This window comes from Mustela lutreola, chromosome 2 (genome assembly GCF_030435805.1).
Source record: "Mustela lutreola isolate mMusLut2 chromosome 2, mMusLut2.pri, whole genome shotgun sequence".
In the NCBI taxonomy this organism is placed as follows: Eukaryota; Metazoa; Chordata; class Mammalia; order Carnivora; family Mustelidae; genus Mustela; species Mustela lutreola.
This window is the reverse complement of record NC_081291.1, coordinates 125,297,201-125,323,201: the sequence shown is the minus strand read 5'-3', so window position 1 is coordinate 125,323,201 and position 26,001 is coordinate 125,297,201. Positions and strand designations below refer to the sequence as shown.

Here is a 26,001-nt window from a genome sequence, read left to right as displayed (position 1 = left end):
CAATATAATTAGTCCTTTATCTATTAGAACATAATACATTTGTTTAGTTGCATTGTATTTTATTCTTATTGATTTGTTTTGCTAATAAAGGTGGCATTTTGTAGTATAACAAGAAGCTTACTATTTAATTATATGATTTAGGAGGAGGACATATAATTTAGACTTTTTTCTTCATAGTCCACTGTGGGACAGATTACATACCCATCTCTCTCTTTCTCTGTATGTATGTATATGTATAAGAATATATGTGTATACAAATATATTTACAAATATATACATATATATAAATTTATATATATGCATTTATATATATACACATATATGTGCACATACATGTTTCTCAAAAAATATATAGACAAGTGATATATAGTTAAATGATACTTAAATAGCAAGAGTGGAAAAGAAATTATTCCAAAATACTATCAGACATAATTTTTTTTTTTCTGAATTCATGCTTTATGTGTTAATAAAACCACAAGAATACAGGGCAGGTATGGTTTATCTTCAAAGTCCTTATTTATTCATTGCTGCTCAATAGTAGCAATAACAATTGATATCACTATACCTCATCTCTGTTTGGGAAAGGAATAACAATTTCCAAATTCCACTGAAAAGGAAAAGCAAGGTTGACCTGATTGTATAAAATCTCTTTTTAAATACGTAACATCAAAATCACACAAAATTAAGATTAGAAATGATTAAAAATATTCTGTGATGAATGTGTTCCTATTACACTTATTTGATTTACTTAAAGATTAAAAAATCATTATTTTTGCTCTTGTCATAGGTTTATTTTATCTTTGGGTTCAACTGTTCATTATCTTTAATAGGTACATAAGAGACTAGTGTTGAAGCTAATTATTCACTACTAGTTGCCAGCATGCTTTGTTCTGATAAATAATTTTCTCTTTACTTTGAAATAAGTAATTTGAATTTTATAGTCAACACTGATTTTTAAAGGATGAAATATCTGAAAATTCAGATAAAAATTAGAACCTAAATAAAATTGTGGGGCACCTGGGCCACAATTTGTGCAGCAGCTAACTCTTGATCTTGGGTCAGGTCTTGATCTCACAGTTCTGGGTATCAGCCCCACACTGGGTTCTGTGCTGGATATGAAGCCCACTTTAAAAAAAAAAAATCAAAACACCTAAATAAAACTGGTTACATACTGGTTTGAAATTTATGTCCTCTTATTTTCTAATTATATCTCAAATTAGCAGAAATTACATATATAAATTTGTATTTACTATTTTTAAATATTGCCATTTCCTTTTAATTGGGTTTTTATTAGAGTTTCTAAAATAATGGGGAAAAATAGATCTATGATATATTTTAATTCTAAGTTAGTAGCCATAGTATTAGTAGTTATGCTATTTGGTCATAAGATAAATTTCTTGGAAACTATGAACATCTGACTCCATATAAGGTGAAGAATTATCAAGTGTAATTAATTATGGAAAATAAAACAATATAAAGTTACATAATGGGCTATGATGTCTATTCAAATCTTCATCAGTCTATCAGATTTTGGTATCTTTACCTTTTAGACATGATCTCCAATATCTCTGAATTGTCTCCTTCTAAGGGGAAAAAAAACTAAATATACAACATTATTAGAAATTTATTTTACATTTTGAGGTTTTTTTGAGCAAGAAAAACTGGTAGAATTCTCTAACTTCAGAATTTTGCTTTTATTTAAATATGTTAGCCACATATGCAGAAGACAAGAATTCTGAAACTACTCACTCTGAAACTGTTCACTCTTTTCCATTTAAAACTTTGAAACTGAGATAACATCCCTAATTCTTTTGTATCCCACACAGTCCTTGGTGCTTAATAAGTACTTCCTGAGTGAGCTCTCAAGGTAATTACTTTGCTTTGATTTCTAACATCTTCTGCTCTAAAATTCTTCCTAGATTTTCTTAGATATTATGACATTAGTATGGTTGTTATCACATTGTTTCTCCTATTTTTATCCAATGGTAGATTTTCTTGGACCTGTCCTTTTTTAAATGTTAATAATACTAAAATTCTATAACCTAATCATATATAAGACTTAATTATCTCAATGTAATTTATGGAATTGAACAATCCTCTCACAGATTGCCCATTTACATACTTTAGACGCATTGTACTACTAGAGGTCTTTGCCTTTATATGGCTCAGAATTCACTTAGCAATATTTTCAGAATATTGGATTAAGGTGTCTGCCAGAACATTTATTATGTTTGGAATAAAATTTCAAGATGATTGGTATTCAGATGTTCAGTGCAAAGGAAAAATTACTTTTCTTCCTCTCTATTTGGGGCCACAGTTCAAAGAGTTTAGTTAAGAACTGCATGTGATTTTTTTTTTTTTGTATATGTTAAATATTAGGATTCAAGAAAGAAGGTAGATAATAGATTAATGTAACTGAACTCATCAAATAAAGTCTATTACTTAAACACTAGTTTTTATTTTAGTGACATACCTTGCAAAATAACTAACACCAGAGTGATATCAGAGTGAATCAGAGTTATTTAAGAAAAATACATAAATTTTAATTGTTTTCTTTAAATATAATATAATTGATTAATAACAAATTGGACTATTGCTTAAACAAACAGAAGTCCACAGTCTAGAGCATCCAGTAAAGGAGAAATTTAGAAAATATTCAGTTAATTCAAATTAATAAACAGGAAAATGAGGAAACAAGGGAAGTTAGAGTATAAATTAAGAATGGATTATGGGAGTTGATTATATGTGAATTAGAGAACCAAATAATTATGGCTTTCTCCCTCTTTTGTGATAGCTTGGTTTATACATCCACTGATTACTTTAAGAAACCTATGTATTATTACCAAGAGAATTGCTAAATATCTTAAGTGAAGGAGGGTTTACAAATAAGAGTCTGAGTAATAACAGATCTCCTTTATTTTGTGGCTCCAAATGGGCACATATCCATTGTCAACCTAGCACTTCAAGCCACAACCACCAGTCTATGAGAAATGGAACTCAAAATGATACCTATCTGTCTTCTATTTTCAGAAGTAAGGTTTGATTATATATTGCCTAAAAGGTACACATCTAGGGCATCCAGGTGTCTCAGTCATTAAGCTTATGCCTTCTGTTCAGATCATGATCCCAGAGTCTTGGGATGCAAACCCACAATGGGCTCTCTGATCTGCAGGAAGCCTGCTTCTCCCTCTCCCACTCCCCCAGCTTGTGTTCCCTCTCTCGCTGTGTCTCTCTGTCAAATAAATAAATAAAATATATTTTTTAAAAAGGTGCACAGCCTTTTTAAAAAATTATTTGTATTAAAATATAATGTATTATTTTCCCCAGGGGTACAGGTCTGTGAATCTTCAGGCTTACACATTCCTCAGCACTCACCATATCACATACCATCCCCAATGTACATAACAGAACCACCCTCTCCACACCTCCCTCCCCAAGCTACCCTCAGTCTGTTTTGTAAGATTCAGAGTCTCTTATGGTTTGTCTCCTTCCCAATCCCATCTTGTTTCATTTTTTTCCTTCTCTAACCCCCAAACCCCCCAATCTCAAATTCCTCTTATCAGGGAGATCATATGATAATTGTCTTTCTCTGATTTTATTTCACTAAACATAATACTCTCTAGTTCCATCCATGTCATTGCAAATGGCAAGATTTCGTTTCTTTTGATGGCTGCGTAGTATTCCGTTGTATATATACACCACATCTTCTTTATCCATTCTTCTGTTGATGGACGTCTAGGTTCTTTCCATAGTTTGGCTATTGTGGACATTGCAGCTATAAACGTGCACGTTTGGGTGCACGTGCCCCTTTGAAATGCTACATTTGTATTTTTAGGGTAAATATCCAGTAGTGTGATTGCTGGGTTGTAGGGTAGCTCTATTTTCAACTTTTTGAGGACCCATTGATGACGGGTCCCATTGATGATGATTATATCAGATAAAAGGTGCACATCCTTTTATCTGACATAATCAGAACCCAATGATTGAAAAGACAGTTTATTTTAACTAAAATGCTTCACCAGTCATTGATATAGGACCAGGGACTGTTTTGAGGACTATTCCAAGAGTTTAAATTCTAGATTTACTTTCCTGTTTAAGTCACACTAAGAATGAATCATTTAAGATTTCAAGGTTGTCTTCTCATTTTGGAGCAGGAAATAGTTGCTTATAAAGCAATCTAGGGGCAGATGTTTTTTCCCCTCTGTAGTCACTGTATTTTTTCCTTCTCTTTGTTGGTAATCTTTTCAGTGATCTCTCCACAGATAACCCAACATTTTCATTTTATCAGTTAATACTTGTGAGTCTTTCTAACACATTCCCAACACATTTTATGCGAATAACTTTCTTTTACATTTAATATGTCATTATTTACATAATGTTAATTAAATGATGTGATTTTGTATATAATGGCATATGTCACTGGAAGAAACGTGTTTGTAAACAAGACACAAGACCTCTTACTTAAAAACTCACTGGAGGGAAATATTAAGGATGTATGGGTTTCTCCCAAATGGTTTAAAAAACAAAGTAGGAAAAATGCAGACTCCTTTAATGTATCTCAGACCCATTGCATATTAATTTCTTCAGCGGACCTAAAATTTCCTCAGGTTATTCTTATACACATTTAATTCGATAACTACTGCTGGAATATTATAGAGCACTTGCTAACTTTTAATTGAAGGGAAGAAAATGCTATGAAGTAGAACAGAAATCTAGAGGATTATTCCAAGAGAATCCTGTTGGAGTATACTTTCCCTTACCATCACTAGTGTAGTAGATAACTGTTGGGTTGATATTCTAAAATTTATTACTGCCTAATGTCAGATCTTTTTTCCCATATGAGGAGAATTTCCTATGAGTTTGTTAGGAAGCGATGCTCATTACCCCACACAGAAGTTAAATAGGTCCAGATAGTTTTTGTTTGTTTGTTTGTTTTTTCCTGAGTAAGGGGCCAGGCAATTGGATGATCTCTCCCAGGTCCTCAAATCTGAAATAAGTGATGCAAAAATGCAATTCAAGATTATTCATGCTACTTGTGGATCAAGACTCTGACAGTGTCTGAGTCAGTGTTAAGAGACAGCAGCAGTGCTGCCATGGTAAGGATAAAATCTCTGGTGGTATCACTGTGTCAAACAGACATCGGGGACATGAACTTGTTTCTCTAGCAGAATCTTGGAAGTACTCTGTGATACTTAGCTTCTCTTGATTAGTGCCTGGGTCTCAAATGTTTGTCATCACTCCTGTGAATTATAACATATATTTTATATATAGATATATACTGATATAATACTGTAAATGTATTAGACATTTTTACATATTTAACATGTTTATTTTTCCAGTTTTATTGAAATGGAATTGACATATAATATTGTATTAGTTTAAGGTGCACAACATAATTAATGTACTTATATATTACAAAACAATTATCACAATCACTATAGTTCATATCCATTACCTTGTGTAGTTACATATTCGTGTGTGTGTTTGTGTATGTGTGTGTGTGATGAGAACGTTTAAGATCTGCCCTCTTAGAACTTTTCAAATATCCAATGTAATATTAACTATAGTCACCATGCTGTATATTTCATCCCCAGGACTTATTTACCTTATAACTGGAAGTTTATGGAAATTTGTACCTCTTGATCACCTGTACCCTTTCCCCTCCCCATACCCCCCCAATCCCATGCTGCCTCTGGCAGCCACCAATCTGTTCTCTTCCTATGCTTTTGGGTTTTTTAGATGCCACATATAAATGAGATTATACAGTATACACATTTTCAATAAATTTATATTCTCTTAAACATGATTAGTTTTTGATTGGTATAACCAAATGTACATGGACTTTGAGTTGGGCGCCTGTGAACCATTTTCAACCCTATGACACCCACAACTAAGAGTGCAAATGATTATATCTTCTTTCTGAGTTCTCTAAGCAAAGAATAGATATTTCTACTATTTATTTACAATGTATATTTTTTTACAATCAACTTCAACATAATAGAAATTTGCCTAACAGTATTACATTTTGAAAACAATAGGACTGGAAAATTAGGTGATTTTAGTTTTTTTCTTAATTTGCATAGTAAACTGCATATGAATCTATTTGTTTACAGGTACAAACCACAGCATTTTATTACCTTATACTAGCAAAAATAGTTACAGATAGTAATACTCTTGTAAATTTTGAAAAAAATTACTGTTAAGGAATAGCACCAGAGTTACTTTAAAACATCACTTTTGGTCACATTTACAAAGTGAATGTTTAGTAAGTTAACATGTAACAATTTTGTAAAATGTGAAAAGTAATCCTCCTAGTTTTTTAGAATAATTTTACATTAAAACATTGATTCCTTCATTAAATTCCTTCAACCTTTGTGATCAACATTCAGAGCTTCAGATGGTCACTCTGTACTTAGTTTTCCTTCTAGCTAAAGTTATACACTTTATTGTTCTGTTAATTTCTATGTTTTCAAATCACCTCAAATAACATACTTGTTACTTAAGGAAAGCCATACATTTTTTACCTCAACGAAGTTATTTTCAAACATCAGCTAAATAAATTATGTAAATCTTCAGGTTAAAAAATATCTATAGTTATTAAGGAAAATATTTATGTGTTTTTAATAATGATATAATTAAAAACTATTTTATATCTGGATACATTTGATGGAAAGTAGCATAAAACCCTGCACAAAGTAGTATAGTATCTTGACTCACATAATTGAAAGTCAAGAGAAAAGCAGATTTTAGGTTCAGCATCTCTATCATATGACCAAGGAATACATTCCTGTCTCTTGGCTCTGCTTCCATGGTATCATATCAAAGCTGACTTTCCTCCCATTGAAAAAAGGAGATGTACCATTTTCACATTTCATATCCATAACTGTTACTATTCAAAAGCAAAAAAAGGATTAACTTTTAGTGGTTCTCTCAAAAAAGCAGGTCTTTAAATCTTAGAATCCTGCAGGAAATCTCCCTTCAAATTCAATTCCCAACATATGCCCATTGTTGAAATAATCCATTTGATTAAGGAATTACCAAATGCTGACTTGATTAGGACTATGTTATCTGAATCAATATTATGGTGATTGGAATCAGATGAACCAAATTTAACTGATACTATCGGGATCTGCCCCTGGAGATTTTTCCACAAACCAGAAGACATGTGGTGAACCTTGGATAGAATACTTATAGAAATTGTACTGTATGCCCATAAAGAGTCTATAACATAGTTAGAGAGATAAGATACACAAAAAAATTTATAACAAAGCCAATATTTTCTAACAGTCTAAGATATATACATGTATATATATATAATGTATATACACACATATACATATATATAGATATATATATATATAAAATAAGATGAAAAGTTTTGTAAAATAGGAAATTAAATAATCTCATACCATAGAATGCATTCTAAATGCATTATATAGATATACATTAAAGTAATAATTTATTCATTATGTGCTTAGCTTTTAGCATAGACTTTAAACTCTTTTCTATCCTTGAGCACCTAACATAGCAACTTACTCATATTAGATGTTTAATAAGGGCTGTTGAGTAGAATAAGCAAAAAGATCAATATTGGCTCAATTACTCACTTTGTTTAAAGACACAGCCTAAATTATAAACTTTTGCCTTTAGAGTGAACTTTTCAAAACAAATATTTCACACCCCTTTCCTTTCTGAAATAAAAAAATAAATGAAGAAAAACCTGAATTACTTATTTTGTTTGGTTTTGTGACCTCAGCATTGCTGTTTACTAAAGGTAATGAAGGTAAGGAAAGAATAATGGAGAAAGGGAAAATGCAAATATTTGGAGTATAGATGAAAGGAAATGTATTTTTATGTTAATTGCCAAGTGCCTATAGGGCATTCAAAAGAAATTGTCCTTGGAAGGTGCTGATGATAGAAACTCCCATACTAAGAGAAAATGAGTTCTAAGCGAGTTAAGAAAGAAAATGCCCTTAGATATTGAGGTCTAAGCCGTACATGCAGGGAAAGTAAGATGGAAAGAAAAAAACAGTGATGACGTTAAGACAAGGAAACAATGACGTTAGTGTGAGGAAAAAATGGTCAAACTGTGGAAGGTGCTAAGGATGTGTTACTCTTGGTCAGATTTCTGGGACTCCTTATGATTCAATGGGAAATTTTCAAGTGAAGAAATGTAACTTTTGTTTATAGGTAAGCCATTAAGCACTGTGCCATTCAAGAGAGACTTCCCGGAATATCTTAAAAGATATTCTCTTCTCAGGCAACTTCTCTTGAGAAATAATACAGTAAGATAGACTGAAAAGTCTTGAGACATAGAATATAGTTGTTAAGTCTTTCTACTTTCCTCTGCTGTCTTTTATATGTAATTTTAATGCAAACAGGCAGAATTATTTTTGTTCATTTCTTGGGCTGTACCTCAGCAAGATGATCCATATTAAAACGAAACAAAACAACAACAACAACACAAACCAAAAAGCCCAGTATGCCATTGTATTAGCTTATTTTTTTTTCGTGGAGAAATTTCACCTGATAGTCCAAGCAGGTTTTAAATTTTCAAATGAATAAACACATTCTTTGTAATGCATACTTCCTGGGGGACTGTTTGGCATGATTTTTCAAGAGTGTCTTTTGAATTCAGCTAGTCACTTAAAAAACAGCCAAATCCACAGCATACATTGTATTAAATTTATTAATGCTATTAAAAGAGAAAAAAGAACTGATTTCTATAGCAACATTTACCTTTCCCTTCCCACGAGGAAGAACACTATAATTCATATCAATCATTTATTGCCCCATTGAAAATTACCACCAAATTTAGTACCTTAAAACAACTCTATTTTGTCTAGGCCATCTAGGCTGGACTCAGCTGGGTGATTCTTCTGATTTGGGCCAGGCTGGGTTTCTCTCTGCTACGTTTATGTCTGCACCCAGTGCTTTGGCTGCCAGCTTGGCTGGGGGCTAGCTAGTATAGAAGGGCTTCGCTGAGCTGAACAGCTCCTCTCTCTCTCAATGTGTTCTCTTTTTTTCAGCAGGCTAACAGGATCATTCACATGGTGGTTTGGCAGGCTTCCAAAAAAAGAGGAGCAGTGTGCCAGACCTTCTGAAGCATAGGCTCACCACATAAGCCGCATTCTACTGGTCAGAGCAAATATTAAGGCCAAACCAGAATCAGCAGGCAAGGGAATAGACTCCGTTTGTGGGTGGATTGGAGCTACAGTCATATTTTGAGGAGGCCTGCATAGAAGGAGGGGAATAATGAAAGCCATTTTTGTAAACAATCTACACATATTATTTCATTCTCAATTGTCTATGGAGTGAGTTTGTGGCTCGGTGATATCACAAAGGTCCTAACTCTCATTCTGCTTTTGCAAGTATAGACCAAATTCAAATTTTGTTGAAAGATATCTGTGCTATAAGTAGTGTAGCCATGTATTTTGTGACTTCTCATGGACATAGTATCCAAGTCAATGGTCTTTCCTAATGTTGATATACCTACAGAAATCCACTGTTAACTATGGAGTACAGTTAGTATAATAATTAAAAAGAAGTAGCCACAATTGTAAATTTTGAGCTGGACTTTTTTCCTCCACATGCAGCATGTATACCCAGTTTTGAAAGACATAGTTTATTATTTGCTGTGATTTCATTTAGAAGTTTCTCAACATGAAGTATAATGAATGCTAACTCAAGTTTAAGATGGATGGCATCCTGTGACCATTTATGGACATAAGAAGGAACATTTGAAAGAGAGTCATCGTTTCCATCATTAATTTGCTAATTCACACACAAGGAAATGACTCATGAAGACTTTAGCTCCCTTTGTTTCAAAATTCATTTTCTTCAGTTTGCCTTTGCCTTAGCTGAATGGGAAAGATTTGTCAGTTGAGTAAAGATGCTTCGTCTCCTTCAGTGGTGCTACGGGAGTTATTAATTAGGTTTCTGAGTTTGGCGCTGCTCTTTCCTGGTCACCGTGATGTGTCATTGAAACAGACCCATTAAAATGAGTGATGTGTGTTGTAATTTCATTAGTGTCATCAATAATGTATTACACTTTCCTTTTAGTAGTCTCTTTGTGTTGTGTGTGGGTCAGGATGACTGTATGAATTACATTTATAAGATCCAAATTGTTACAGATGAGGGAAGATAGGCATGAGGGTGGAATTAATGTTATTTTAAACACGATAACTACAAAAATGATTTCAATTAAATAATATTTTAATTAGGTCTGATGTCTCTACATGCCATACTGAGATACATGTTGTGTGTATGCAAATAAGATGGTGATTTATTGAATTAATAACACAGTCCATTCTCTCTACAAGGTAACTTTCTGAACTGGACTAAGGCAGGTGTGTGTAAGAGCAGGAATGGTTCATTAAAGAATATAATTCCTTAGTGGCTATAAAAGGTAGACTGCTAACATGGAAACTTTTCAAGTGTATTGTGTTACTTTCCTTCTACCCTGTTTTCCTGCCAGACATGTGACTTTTGACTGGTTATTTGCCAATTCCCAGTCTACTTTAAGCTGAAAAATATGACCCATCATTGAAAAAAGCAAGATATATTTGAGTACTCTGATATAGGATATGGGTTTTTTTTTAAGATCTTTATTTATTTATTTGACAGAGATCACAAGTAGGCAGAGAGGCAGGCAGAGAGAGAGGAGGAAGCAGGATCCCTGACGAGACCCCGATGTGGGGCTCTATCCCAGGACCCTGAGATCATGACCTGAGCCAAAGGCAGAGGCTTTAACCCACTGAGCCACCCAGGTGCCCCTGATATAGGATATGTTATTGAAATCTTTTAACTCCATTTACTTGAGGTTTAATTCTGAAGATTTTTATGAGAATACAAAGAGCTTTTGGCTTAGAAGCTTCCAACAGAATCACTGATCTAATTTAAAATATTTTCAAAGGCAAGAATCATTTGCATATTAAAAATGGTATAGTAGCTTGTCTCCCCAAGAATGATCTGGGGGTACTTAGAGTTAATGATTGACTATGTAAGAAAGTTCTGAGAACTAAGAAATACATGAAAATGTATGTGATGAAATGTAAAAACATGGCTGGGCTTTGTCTTCCATTCAAATATTAAAACTAAAATACTATGAGAATACTTTTTTGAGAAAGGGTTCCAAATACAGAAATTTATTTTATATAGGTGGAAAGCTAAATAGTACACATTTAAGGGTGCCTGGGTGGTTCAGTGGGTTAAGCCTCTGCCTTGGGCTCGGGTCGTGATCCCAGGGTCCTGGGATAGAGCCCTGCATTGGGCTTCATGCTCAGTGGGGAGCCTGCTTCCCCCTCTTTCTCTGCCTGCCTCTCTGCCTACTTGTGATCTCTGTCTGTCAAATAAATAAATAAAATCTTTTAAAAAAACAGTACACATTTAGCACACACACACACACACACAAAGATAGGAAAAGATGAGCTACTTCTGGAAATCAGTAGGAAAAATTATTTTTCTCATGAAAATTTACAAAAGATATTTTTGTTATCCCAAATTTGTTTATAAGATAAAGCAATCTATCCAGGTAAAAAAAGTTCTATCACAATAAAGATCATCTAACTTAAGCTATATCTGCAGCTCCCCAAAATGAAAGTTTTCTCTTACATTATGATGAAAGAATCTGGTTACTTATCTTCAAGTAGAATCTCAATATTTGTAGTTTTATGTTGATTTGTATCCAATTTGGGTAGAAATGGATATGAGTGTTTATCTTACATAATAGCTTGCCACAGCTTACTACTTGAATCATGTAGCATATGGAAATGTGTTTAGCTCCTCGTGGAATTTCACAAACCAAAAAAGGATCCATTTCTATTCACTTGGCTTGTTTACAGCCATTATAAAAGTATGTTACTGTGTTGCTTACTACTTAGAAAAAGCAAATGTTGGCACACTACAGACTCCGCTGGTCTTTAAGAAGTACATGTATTGCTTTCCACTTAAAAAAAAAAAAAAAAAGAGAAAGAAATTTTATTTTTTTGTCTTTTAGACCTAAATATCCTTTTAAGGATTTTTTTTTATTCTTCTACCTTATTACCCTTCTAGATACTTTATAGTAATTTTGCTGAAATTTTAGAGATATATATATTAGAGATTGTTCTCATGATTAAATGAATTGTCACTGAGGGATTAATCTTGTAACCTTTTATAAGCATGTTTTATTAATATCTTATCATTAAATTTAATATTAATAACATTTAACATTTAATAACCATAGAATGTATATGTAGGGATGTATTTTGTACCAGTAGATTTTGAAAATGTGGAAAGGTTACTATACTAGTATAAAAATTATTAAACATGTTCTCCATAATATATTAATTGCACTCATTCAACTCACTTAAGAGGCAGTTCTGGATAATGAAGATTATAATACTTTTGTTTATCAGCATGCTTAAGAATATGCCTTTCAGGAATGGGAAGTATTTGGTACAGCTTTTCAAAATATCTTTTGCACTCTTACATTCTGAAATATATTTGCTGTGGACTATTTATAGTTAAACAGAAAATTTACAAAGTAGAAGGAGAGAACTTAAAACTATTCTATTATACTAATTTAGTTATTCTTATTGCAAACAGTATAATTTATATATAAAAGAGTACTTTTAATTAATTAAATAATTAAATATATTTTAAATTTTTTAATCCCCAAAGATCTCAGTTACTAAGTAATTTTTCTTTATCATACACACACACATTTGGTAGGTATCCTGACATTAAAACCCCACTCCTTTTTTAAAAATGGCAATTGAAAAAGATTATGTAAAGATGAAAAAAGTAACTTTTGTATAGGCTGTGGCAGGTAGGAGAATACATGTGACTATCTGAGGCAATTTTATCTCCATTTGGAAAAATTCCATGGTCGTATCAATGTTCCTCTGTATTATTTGGTTTATTTCCTACCCTCCTTAATGATGTAAAAGTAGTAAAACTAATTTTTATGGAAATTGTCATGAGGTATTTCACTAATTCTCACTATTTTAAGTTATTTTCATAAAATAAAAACTTCTACACATAGAAACATGTACGTATGGATACTGTATGTATGTACATGTATAATGGGTTACATGATTATATTAGCATGGTTGAATGGCTTCTTCTGACAATCTCTTTAATTTTATAAATACTATGGAAGTGGCAGAAGGGAAATCTCTGTTTTAAAAAGAGTGTTCTAATTGTGGAAACAGATCCAAATTTTTCTCAGAGTACAATTTGTGACCAGAGAATTACATGATCCACTTGCCACTCCGTTTGGAAGATGTTTTTCTCCCTCCCATATTCAGGGAATATATGTTTCTTAAAACAAATTTTATACCTGAATTCAAAAATATTTGGAATCTAGAAAGTACCTTTCTTCCTCTGCTCTATTTGTATAATGCCAAGTTTACTCATAGGCACAAAAGTAAAGGATCTTGGATTATTAGGGATAGTTCTCATTTTAAATTATCTGTTTTGAAAAATTCAATGAAATAGCTTCTGAGTTTAAGGATATTCTGTCCTACTGCCACCCACTATGTCAACTTAAAATTCTCTCCAAAGACAGAAATTTAAGATAGTTTTATTCTTAAATATTTAAAACTTAAAATGCAAAACAAAGTGGATTGATATAATTTATACCAATATGATTGAGGATCTACTAAGTTCCCATCATTGAACTAAGCCTGATAAAAAATTAGGTAATTAAATCACCCGACTGAAGATGTCCTGTATTCACAACCCTAAATGAGACCTGATAAAGAAGTAATGTCTTCCTCAACCCTAGTGTGAAAGCAATGATATCATGGCATATCCTTGTAAATATAGGATGCAGTGTCACATAGCAGAGAAGAAAAGGCACTGAAAAGATGGGGAAGTCCATATCGTCAGAGGCCAGCTAGATACATAAGGAAAAGAGGTGACTTGTACGGTTCTGGCATGAGTGATTATGTAGATTACGTAAACCACAGAATACAAAGTGGGAAGTTTAGGAGAAGCTGAGGTAGAGTAGTTTGGAGGAGATAGAAAACAAGAATTCAGAACTCTTCTAAGTAGAGGTTAGTGTCAGGGAAAGCATAAGGTAGCTAAATCTACCGTGGCCCTTCATCTTTCCAAAATTAACCATCACTGTGTAATTCACATCTTTGTCACCTTTCTTCTGGACTAAGTGGTCCTCCAGGCTTTATATTATGAAGTGATCATGCCAAATAAAATCTCATAACCTTTCTCTTTTGCTTAAAATCTTTCACTGCTTTCTTACGCCTTTTAGAAAAAGTGAGACATCCTTCACTTGGTACAGAAGGGTCACTAGGATGGCTGGATATCTTCTCCCAGCTCCTCTATAGCTGCCCGCTGGCCTTGCACATTGTTCATACAGAAACACTGACATTGATTTACTGGTCAGACCAAACTATTTTAGAAATGTGTACCTTTGGCTATCCCTCCTGCATAGGGTGCTGTCTCTGCTTTCCACCTTGTTTCCTTTCCTAAACCTTTGTAACCTGTGACTCAAGAAGATGCTCAAATATTCTCTATTATGAAATTTTTTCTGACACTTTTCAATGGCAACACGTCATCTGTTATCACTACACCTTTAATTTTTAATTTGATAGGCACCTGTATTTTAATTATTTATATCTGCTTCTCTCATCAGACCATGGAATTTCACCTCGTTTGGGCTGGGAATAAGTCAAATGATGTAATAATCCATAGTTCTCTGCCAAAATGCATCTCTTTCTATCTATTAATGATAATAGATTTGCTCAAGGCCAAATTCTTCTTTCTAAGAAATTTGGATAAATTTCAGGGCACCATTTAATATACACTCCACACTTATGAGAAGATAGTATTCTAAATATCAAATATATACAAAAGAAGAGAGAATGTATAATACATTCTATTATCCAGTTTCAATTATTTTTAACTAATGGTCAATCTTGTTCCATCTGTACTGTCCATGGCTCCACTCCCCTTTTTCCTCCCAAATATTTTGAAGTAAAATCCTAGACACGATATAATCTTTCATTTGCAATATTACTTTATGTATTTCTAGAAAATAAGGACACTTCTTGAAAACATACCGATAACATCATCACACCTAAAATATTAACAATTCCTTAATATTAACAAATCTCCAGTTAGTAGTCAATTTTGCACTGCTTCTCATTCTTTAAACAGTTTGATTAAAAGTCTGGTAAAGTCTATACTTCATGACTGGTTGATATGTTTCTTTTGGTCTAAAGCAGTAGCTGTCCATCAGGGGCTATTTTGCCCTGTCAGGGACAGTTTTGGCAGTCTGGAGACATTTTTGGTTTTCACAACTTCTATGGACTGAATGTTTGTATCCTCCCAAAATATATGAGTTAAACCCCTAATCCCAACGTGGTGGTATTTGTAGGTGGGGACTTCGGGAGCTAGTTAAGGTTAGATGAGTTCATGGAGGTGCAACCCTCATGATGGGACAAATGCCCTTATAAAAAGAGGAGAACACACAGGAACACACAGGATCTCTCTCTCTCTGTATATATATATATATATATATATATATATATATATATATACGCACCATGGAGGGACTTGTGAGAATGGAAACAGGGAGAAGACTCCAACCAAGAGCCTAGCCATGTTGGCACCTTGGTCTCAGACTTCCAGCCCAAGAGCTGTGAGAAATAAACCTTTGTTGGTCAAGCCACTCAGTTTTGGTTGGTATTCTGTTACAACAGCCTGAATTCAATGACACAACCAAAGGAGAGAACTACTGGTGTCTAGTGGGTGGGGGCCAGATACTGCTAAACATCCTCTAATGCATAGGACAACTGCACACAAAAGAATCACCCATCCACAAATGTCAAGGAGGTCGAGGTTGGCAAACCTTAGTCTGGAGGTTTTTCCTTTACCTATTTTTTTATTGCAATTATTTGTGGAATAAGCAGGGTGATTTGTCCTAGAGTTTCCCACGGTTTCCATTTGCTAATGACACATCATTGCATCATTTAAGGTATTTCTCTGTCTCTTGTATTTATTAGCAATTAGATTTAGAAGCTTCATCGGATTCAGATTCAACTTTTTCAGCAAAACTACTTCATTCTATTTCACAGATAGTATTGTACACTTCCATGAGGGGGCATGTAATGTCTAATTATCTCTCATCACTATAGGAAACTTGATGACCCATGTCTGCATTCAATTCATGAGAGGTTGGAAAATGATGATATGGTATTTTTATAATTTCTTCATTTACTGCAAATGTCACTGTTTCTTGGAAATAGTTATTATGATGTCCGATATGAAAAGAGCATTGTGCCTACGACATTTACACATTCCTTATTTCTCTTTAGAAATATCCTGTACCACCTTGATGAGAAGACAAGCCAGTTTTCAATCCTCCTGGAGGCACAGGAGCGCTGCCATTTACTGGCCTCAAATGAGAGCCTTCAAGAAGCCCTGTCCGAGGTGCTGAACAGCATTAATTCGGCTCAGGTTTACTTCAAAGCAGGACTTGATGTGTTCGAGGATGTCTTGGCTGGAAAGAACTGAGTAAACTCTCAGCATTTTAAAAAGTTTGTTTACAATTCCTCAAGCAAAAGCTCTAATCTAACCGGATTTTCTGACATTGAAGACTTTCCCCCCAGTGACTTTTTATACAAGTCTAAAGCTATTATGACATCGTGTTTTTAAATGTACATATAAAAGAGCATTTTGCACATTTAATATTTTCTTATATCGACATCTCTGAATATGTCAAAGCAAGTTATTGAAATAATCCTTAAGATTTATCTATTAAAAAGAAATCTGCTGTATTTTTGTATATATAAAATATGTGGGGGGAAAGTTCTAAGATGTTCTGGACAATCTTCACTCCTAGGGATAAAACATATAGGAATGGAAGTTAAAACATATAGGAATGGAAGCTATTAATGACCTAGTTTCTGAATAGAAATGGAGAGTTGATATGATTTCAGATTAACTTCACCTAGTAAGTATTCAATATGAAGAATTCAAGTATTCCGACTGACTGATTGGTCGACCAAAACCACTTTGAATGTTTCTATTTTATGAAATGAAGTGCCTGTTCGTAATACAACTAGATGTAGTAATACACTGGTTATGAAATTGTATTTTTTAAGTATTAATGAAAAAAAAAGAGCCATAAACATTCCAGGGGAAAATCTCAAAGTAGTTGCACAGAGCAATTTAAATGCAAATTTTTTCCTAACAACTTATAAGGTGACTAGCTTTGAAACCCCTAATTTGCTTCACTTGATTTTGTACAAATTTCAGGAGTGATATATGTCTTATGAGGGAGAAAATATTTCTGATTTCTTCTGTTGGTTCTGTTGGAAGCACTGAAACCCAGCTACTCTAAAATGAAAGCATTCTGCATCGCTATTCCTTCTTGTATTTTTTTTTTCTGAACCTCCTTCCTGTAAGGCGGTTTTAACAGAAAACCATGTAATTTCCACAGGAAAGTAGCAAAGTTTCTCTTTGAAAACCCAAACTATCTTGAAAAGCATCAAATTGCTATTTCTGCCACTGACAAAAAGGACTTACAATGAAAGAAATAGTTGTTTGATCAATGGAAAACTTCTTAATTCTGTGAAGAGGCTTTTGATATTTTTCCTTCTTTATCCTTCATTGTGACTAAGATGAAAGTGTAGCAAATATTCATGCTTCTAATTTTATGCAGGAAATACAGTGTTACTACAAGAGTGTGTCTTTCCCACACTTCAGTTTTCTCCTGTGGAAAATGAAGTTTTTCATACTGACATTGTCATGAAATGGCCCCAGCATCCACTGTTTCCTCAAAAGCCCAACATTCTGTCTGTTCAGTGACAGTTTGAACTTTGAGCTTTATCCTTAGAAATGTTCTTTTGCTATTGAATAAAGCAATTCCCCTTAGGAAATGTACCCTCAGTATATTTTATGTGAATTGTCTCCACCTAACACAACACCCAGACACACTTCCCTTTGTAGATACTCCACCAGAGCAACATTACAGCCAATGCTTGTATGTCAAAGTCTCCAGTTTTTATGGATAAGTGTAAACCTACTCTTGGTTTAAAGAAAAGCTACAGCTGAGGGGAAAGAATTAATCAGTATTGATTAATTGATTTATAAGGGTCAGCTGTTCCTATCATACATAATGCTGATATGCTCAAGGCAAAGAGGAGAGTTGATGCAATTAGCTGGATAATTCAAGCAGAAATCCATTTTCCTATGAATTGCCTGTGTGCGCATATTTCTAAGTGACAAATGAAACTACCTTACACCTTTTTTTTGAAACCAGTGTGCTTGTTTGAAAATATCTCCTATGTTGAAGTATCTACAAGGAAAAGCTAAGAGGATCAGCTTCTTGCGTGCCTCAGTGTCAGTGTCCTGATTTCTCTTCCACAGAAATCAATAGCAGAACAGAGGGGAAAGACACACACAAACACTGTTCAGGGCCAAATAAGAGAATGCTTTCTACCGAAGGATCCTCCATATTTAATCAAGCTTTCATGTGTTCCTTCTAGTTCTTTGTTATAGTTGAAGTTAATGTAAACCAAAAGACATTTTGAAGATGGAGCTGAATTTAAGGCAAGCAAAAGAAAATAATCATTAGTTTGGTAGTTTATTATTTGAAAGCAAAATCCTAAGGAAACTCACTCCCTTAATTGGTAAGACTGTCGAGAGCACAAAATACATGTTTGTACGTTTTGTCTAAAGATTATATACCTACGTAAACCACATTGCATAGATAAAAATCTCAATATTATGTATTCTCCCTTCTAGATTATATATTTGCTATTTGAAAAAAAAAAGCTAAAATTAACTATGTACTAGTGTGTTTTTATTAGTCTATTTAAGAGATTATGTGAAGAAAGTAAATTATAATTAAAACGGATGTCCACTAATTCTATAGATGCTGCTTTAGATCTTCGACTACAACAAACCTCTTAACTAGAACATCACTGCTATGGTGTTCCTCTAAATTTATATCATTTTAATTTTTTTCCTTAACAAATCCAAGTAAATAAAATCCTATGCAAATTAATTACAAGTGTTTTTGGTGAATTGATAGTAGGTTCAAACTGTTGCGGAGATATCTGGGTGGCTGGTATTTCTCGCAATCCTTCGCTTATAGAATGGTGCCAGGGCACAATGAGTCACAAATGGTTACTCTCCCAAGAAAATATGGCATACATTCACCACTTAAATTTGGGTTCAAGAAAGGTATGCTTGAGCTAATGCCCTTTTTGGAAAAGCGGAAGGTGCATGAAAAGAAAGCCTGAGACATTCTGTCTAAGCACTAGGGAATTACCTTTAGCCAGGGAGCAATGTCACTCTCATCAGAGGCAGTGCGTGAAGCCAGTGATTAGCAACATAATATAGTCCATGGGTTAGTTAGTAGCAAAAACACTAAACTAAAAAACACTGGAATTTAAGTTTCTCTGCTTTTTCACGCAATATGTCTAGTTCTCTTCCCTGAGGTGCGAGAGCTACAAATGTGTTTTGTTTTTTTGTTTTGTTTTGTTTTGTTTTTCCAGTGTGTTCTATGTAACTAGCAATTTAACCAGAGGCTATATGGGATGGAATCACTGCTTTTAATTAACGGTTCATTCACTCTATGACTGTAGACGGAACTGTCTATAGTTCCCTGTCCCCACAGGGAACCCAGGAAAAGGACACCAAGACTGGGTACTTGGGAGAAATGGAGAGAGTCTCTACATGACACCAGGAAGGAGAACATTGAGTAAAATGCTTCTCAGAGAGGATGTTTTAGCTTTGTATTAAATTAGCAGTCTAAATCAGTATTTCCCAAAATATGGATTTGGAGGAGTAAGGCCGAGGAATGCTCATCTTTAGCAAGATTACTCAGATAATATTCAAGTACACTGAATTTTAAGTTTAAGAACCTCTAATCTACACTGATCCTGGGTCTTGAGAAACATTACTTGGTAATATATGTAAATAAAGAGTCACGATAACAGGAAGGACCCAAAACTTTGCTGTTAATGGCAACATTAGAAGAGACAGAGAGAAACCATTGCATCTCTCAAAAAAAAAAAAAAAAAAAAAAAAGATGCAGACACAGCTAACATCTGTGCCTACTACATGTCAGGCAGTATTATAGACTTTCTCACATATTTGTTTCTTCTAACTGAACCCCCACAGTAACCCATTTTAGAAATGAAGACATTTGGTTGAGCGACTTGTCCAAAATTCCACAGCTAATAAAAATGGCTGAGGTGTCTCCATGCTGGGTTCTCTGGTATTCAGTCCCGTGTTCCTCACACTGAGTGCTGCAGAAAACATCAGAAGAATTTTTTGGTTATAGAACGTGATGTAACTGAAAATTTTAGTGTATTTCTGCACAACTGATCAGACTGTGTAGCCTGCCATTTTACTAGTTTAATTAAAGAGTTTGGAGAAACAAATTACATCATTCCCTATGATGTTGGCCCACCCTAGCAATGGTGGGCGTGTGTAGCTAAATTAGAAGCTATCTATAAAAGCATTAAAAATAAGTGTACCATTGTAAAATATCATGGTAACTAGATGAAACAACATAAAAAGAGACGAGGAGCCACATATTTCACAATTTCCTCCTCAAAATGCCTGTATAATTTTGCTGAAAAAGAAGAAAAGCAGGTGCTGTGATTTACAACCACAGTTTTATACCATCCTTAAAGATTCAGAAAAACTGGGGCACCTGGGTGGCTCAGTGGGTTAAGCTGCTGCCTTCGGCTCAGGTCATGATCTCGGGGTCCTGGGATCGAGTCCCGCATTGGGCTCTCTGCTCAGCGGGGAGCCTGCTTCCTCCTCTCTCTCTGCCTGCCTCTCTGCCTACTTGTGATCTCTCTCTGTCAAATAAATAAATAAAATCTTAATACAAAAACACCTGTAAAAGATTCAGAAAAACTAATTGACTTTTTAAAATACACACACACACACACACACACACACACACACACACACGGCATACAGTAGATTTCCCCACTGAAAAAATAGGTGCATGAAAATAAAATAAACAATGATCTGTTACCATCTGCCTAATAATAAATCAGCAACTTTGCCTCCAATGAAAAACTATAATTATTTGCACAATAAATTAGTAGACCTAGCCAAAAATGTTCTCAAGAGACATTCTGTGGAATGTGTAATTAATTACTCCAAAAATTAAGCTTTCTCTGAGGGTAGCATATTGTCATCTCATTGGTTTAATAGGCTACTATTAGCCACACATTCTCCTAGTAGAAAAGAATTATTTTAAACTGCCAATCCACGTGTTGAGTGGAAGGGAAATGGATCCACATATTCCAATAAATATATCAGCAACATAACTGTTCCATCACAAGATCATGAATGTAACCCAAGGGAAAGCTAAACAAACAATGTGCTATTTGAGAAAAGAAATACTCTGCCTAGTTTCTAGTGAATTGGTATTTCTTGCATAAATTTAAATTGTGGGCTTAAAACAGCCTCAGAATCTGCTATTCTGAAAGATGTTTAAAACCACTTATAAATACTTTTCAGTTAAGTGAGTTTTATGCAATTCAGAATTACATGTGGGGGCGCCTGGGTGGCTCAGTCAGTTAAAGCCTCTGCCTTCTGCACGGGTCCTGGATCAAGTCCCGCATCGGGCTCTCTGCTCAGCAGGGAGCCTGCTTTCCTCCCTCTCTCTCTCTGCCTACCTCTCTGCCTACTTGTGATCTCTGTGTGTCAAACAAATAAATAAAATCTTTAAAAAAAAAAAAGAATTACAGGTGACAAGAACTTGAAAGGACAGTTGGAAAAGAAATCTTTAAAATGTAGCCTTTTCTGGTCATCACATTATTCACCCAATTTCCTGTTTTCTCTTTCTAGATATACTCTAGCAATGGGATTAGAGTATTTAGGATCTATTCATCTCAATATATATTTATCTGTTAATCAGCCAGAACTTTATTTCCATAGTTTCAGGGTATACATTTCCATTCTATTTTGAACGTATACACTGACGTGACTTTAGCATACTTGGGAGTGCTAAGAAGCTTGAGACCTTGCTTATTATGAGATGACATTTTTTGTAAAGACATTTATAATCTCATATTCAGATTGTATCTAAATTTACAAAGCAAGGGATTAAACTGAGGAACTTTTAGGTAGCATTCAAGAAAAAGGAGCTACTTCAAATTTTAATATGCTTCTGGTTAGATTACTCCATGTTTGGATTACATAGTTATATAATTTTCTGTAACCAAAATGGTAATTTTGAGGTTTTCAGCCAAAACCCAATCACTGAAGCCAAGGAAATGCATAGCTACTCTAATTTCTTAAGCAGGATGCTGTCAAGAATTAATTCAGGAACAGTTAATCCAGTGCTCACATCTAGACAATGTTTTAATGAGTATAGACAGAGCCTAACAGTATTGCCTCTACTTCCTTTGATGTAAGCCAATAACCACTGAGGTAGCTTTTCTCAGAAGGAAACATTTTATTTCCCAGGGGCTAATTAATATGCACCACCTCAGTCCCCAGAGAACTACACAGGTGTCTGTACTATGCCATATGTTATGTGCTATATTCCAGCAAGCTCAAGAGATTAATATACAATCATTATTATGAATTATTATGTTGCATTGAAGTTAATGTCGGACTTTTGTTCTAATTAAAGTACAAACTTGGCATCTGAATAGAATCTTAGCTAGAGAAGTGAAGTTAGAGTCTCTGTTTTAATGAACTACATATATTTTTCAATCAAAATGTGTAATTATTTAATTATCTGGTCTGCTCAGTAAGTATATAATTCTTTCTTTAAAGAATCTTAGTCAGTATGTTATTATGCAGATGAACATTCTCAGAGTGTTTCATCTTTTGAAATTCTTAGCCATTGTCAAGTCATGCTTTCATTATATTTGCGGTACTGTTTTATTCCTATTAATAATTATTATTTCTGGGGCGCCTGGGTGGCTCAGTGGGTTAATCCCATTGCCTCTGCCTTCGGCTCGGGTCATGATCCCAGGGTCCTGGGATCGAGCCCCGCATCGGGCTCTCTGCTCCGTGGAGAGCCTGCTTCCTCCTGTCTCTCTGCCTGCCTCTCTGCCTACTTGTCATCTCTGTCTATCAAATAAATAAATAAAACCTTAAAAAAAAAAAAAGAATAATTATTATTTCTTTATCTTTACATCAGGCTGCTGCACATGGACTACCTTACTCTGAAAGTCAGGAAAATAATGTGATTACAAAGGCAGTTTTATCATACCTGTTTAATAAGAAAACACACAAACAAGCAAACAAAATATTTTACCATACCATTGCAAATTGTCTGTAGGAAGCAAAATATCCAGTTGGTTAAGTGTAGCTCATTTAATTATATTCCAAAGAGGTTATAAATAATTCCATTTAGAAGTTGAGATAAGACTCTATTAGGTAATTTAGTGTTTACATTTCACACAGAAAGGTTTAGTGGCAAATATATCACACACATTTTAACTTGTTACTTGAAGAATATGGGTAGACTATATTCAGAAAAGAAAAAAAAAAGACTTCTAGGACACTTTGAAGGGCTAGTTTGTTTTTGCAGACCTCTAGAAAAATCAGCACATTATTTTGATAATTGTTTCCTATATGTGTTTAAAATGTTAATATATGCCATACATTTTTAATCATGCCTTCAGTGTAGCAAAATTTAGATATGTAAAATACTATCATAAATAAAATGTCTCAATTGCAAAAAATTGTAAAAAAACAGTAAAGTAATACGGACTTTAAGAACAGTGAAGAGCAGGGTAAGATTTAGAAATTAACTTGGGATAAAGTTGGAGGACAATCTCTTCAATTAAATTTGCTTGGATTAAAAACAAGTATCTCTCAAGGGGTATCTCAATTACTAAATTGCACTAAACTATTATAGTACTGAATATTGTTCAAAATAATTTGATTGTCATGTGTGATTCAGAAATCTTCATACAGAAATTTCATTGTCATTGTCTTTGCTGTGACTGATTTTTATTGATGTTGATTTTGATGACAATGTCTGTGATTTTTAAAAATTACTATATAGGTTGAAATTTCTAATTTCTATGATGTGTGGATGCCCATCAGGAACTTAGTGCTTTCTATATTTACCCCATGTGTGATCTCTATTTATTTTACTAATGTTTTAATGTATTATTCCCATGACTCAATATGCAGCTTACAAGGGAAAGTATATTGTGATCTGGAATGACAAAAAAATGGGTTGGAACACCACATACATTAAGAATATGAATGAATATATTTCAGTCGCTTAAATATTTGCACATAATTAAAAATATAGTACTATGAAATAAAGGCATCTTTCAAAAAACATGTTCTGATTCAGAAGTGCAGTGAGTATGTGCACTGAAATGGTAATGTTTAAAACACCCATCCAAAAACATTAAATACAGGTGAAAACCATTGCTATATTGTGTTTTGTTATGACAAAATATGTAGGATTTTAGATATGCAAATTGCATATTAGTTATTAATGTGTATTCTTAATGGATTACCTTTATGTAATGCATATCACACCCAAAGAAGAATAAGCCTTGCCCAGAGAGCATTCCATAAGGTTTTATCATTTTCTTCTTTGCCTTTTGTTCTTTTCTCCAACGTGCCGCTCTCCTACTGGGCCATTTAGGTTTGCAGGTTGTGCCAAGTTACAACATCAAGTAACAGTACTTCTATCAGCTCACATGCTGAAGAGTTTCGTTTCCTAAAATTAGCTCAAAAAAGGCTGTCAGTTATTTATCACACAAAAAGTGTTCTCTGTTCACATCATGCAGATTTCATTCATTCATTCATCAAACATTAACAACGAGCCAATTCTAGGCCAGGTGCTTGAATGCTTTCCTATCTCAGTAAACACACCAGACTCTAGAGATGCAATGACAATTGGTACAATTCAACATTCTAGGACTTCATACGATATAACACTTCAGTTTATCTAGTAATAATACTAGAAGCAGAGGTACTCACACTCAGTGAATGGCAAGTGTATTGACAGAGCAGAACACCATATGTTCAGGATACAAACCCAACTCAGCGGGCCTTCGTTGAGGCTCTTTAAGGAAAATGAGTTTCTAGAGGCACCTGGGTGGCTCAGTGGGTTAAGGCCTCTGCCTTCAGCTCAGGTCATGATCCCAGTGTCCTTGGATTGAGCCCAAGCAGGGAACCTGCTTCCTCCTCTCTCTCTGCCTGCCTCTCTGCCTACTTGCGATCTCTGTCTGTCAAATAAATAAACAAAATCTTAAAAAAAAAAAAGAAAAAGAAAAATGAGTTTCTCAAAAAACCTTGCTATATGATAATTAGTATTTACTGGGGGTTTACCATAGAGTCAGGTATAGATATATAAAAATGCAGAAAAAAAAACTATCTGCAGAATAATATATTATTCTACTTGTGAAGTAAAATTAAAATATGCAAAATTATATATTATTCATGAGTGTGTGTATGTGTGTGTGCATATGTATACATACATATGCACACACACACACATATATATGCATATATATATACATATACACAAAGTATGAAAATACAGACTAAAAAAATGAATACCTAATTTAATGCATGGTAGTAGGTGGGAAACAAGTGCTAAAGATAGGAGTACAGAATACAACTTGAATATAATGTTCTATTTATTTTTTTTACACAAAAAGGAATCTAAGCAATATAATAAAAGAGCAAAGTGGTAGATTAGGTTATTATTCTCATTTCTTTACATCCTCCTTTGTCATTTGGATGGTGGATATATGTACTGGTTATGGAATTCTTATTAGTTTTCTGGATTAAAAATAAAATCTTCAATGGGACATGAACTCCCAGTAGAACAGTCTGATTGTGGAGCCCACACTTAAAACCATGAACCTAACCTGCCTTTCTAAATGACAATTTTATGAGAACAGGCCCCTTCTTCTCTTCCTTTCAACCATATTAATGTTATAAAGGCAGAAGTATTCTTTTAAGGACTTCTGATATCCTAAATACTCGCAGACATACTTTCAGGAGAGTTACATTTTTTACCTTTTG

The 26,001-nt window shown here is 34.1% G+C and overlaps 1 protein-coding gene across 5 annotated transcripts in view; it reads left to right on the top strand.

Annotated features, from left to right (window-relative positions):
- NAALADL2 (N-acetylated alpha-linked acidic dipeptidase like 2) overlaps positions 1-24,074 on the top strand; it is a 1,363,661-nt gene extending 1,339,587 nt beyond the window's left edge. For all 5 annotated transcript variants that reach the window (XM_059163440.1, XM_059163438.1, XM_059163439.1 and 2 more), the window contains one exon: positions 16,323-24,074. In XM_059163440.1, the coding sequence (XP_059019423.1) occupies positions 16,323-16,521 (199 nt within the window). In that variant the 3' untranslated portion in view covers positions 16,522-24,074. The remainder of the gene's footprint in view (positions 1-16,322) is intronic.
- The last annotated feature ends 1,927 nt before the right edge of the window (positions 24,075-26,001 follow it).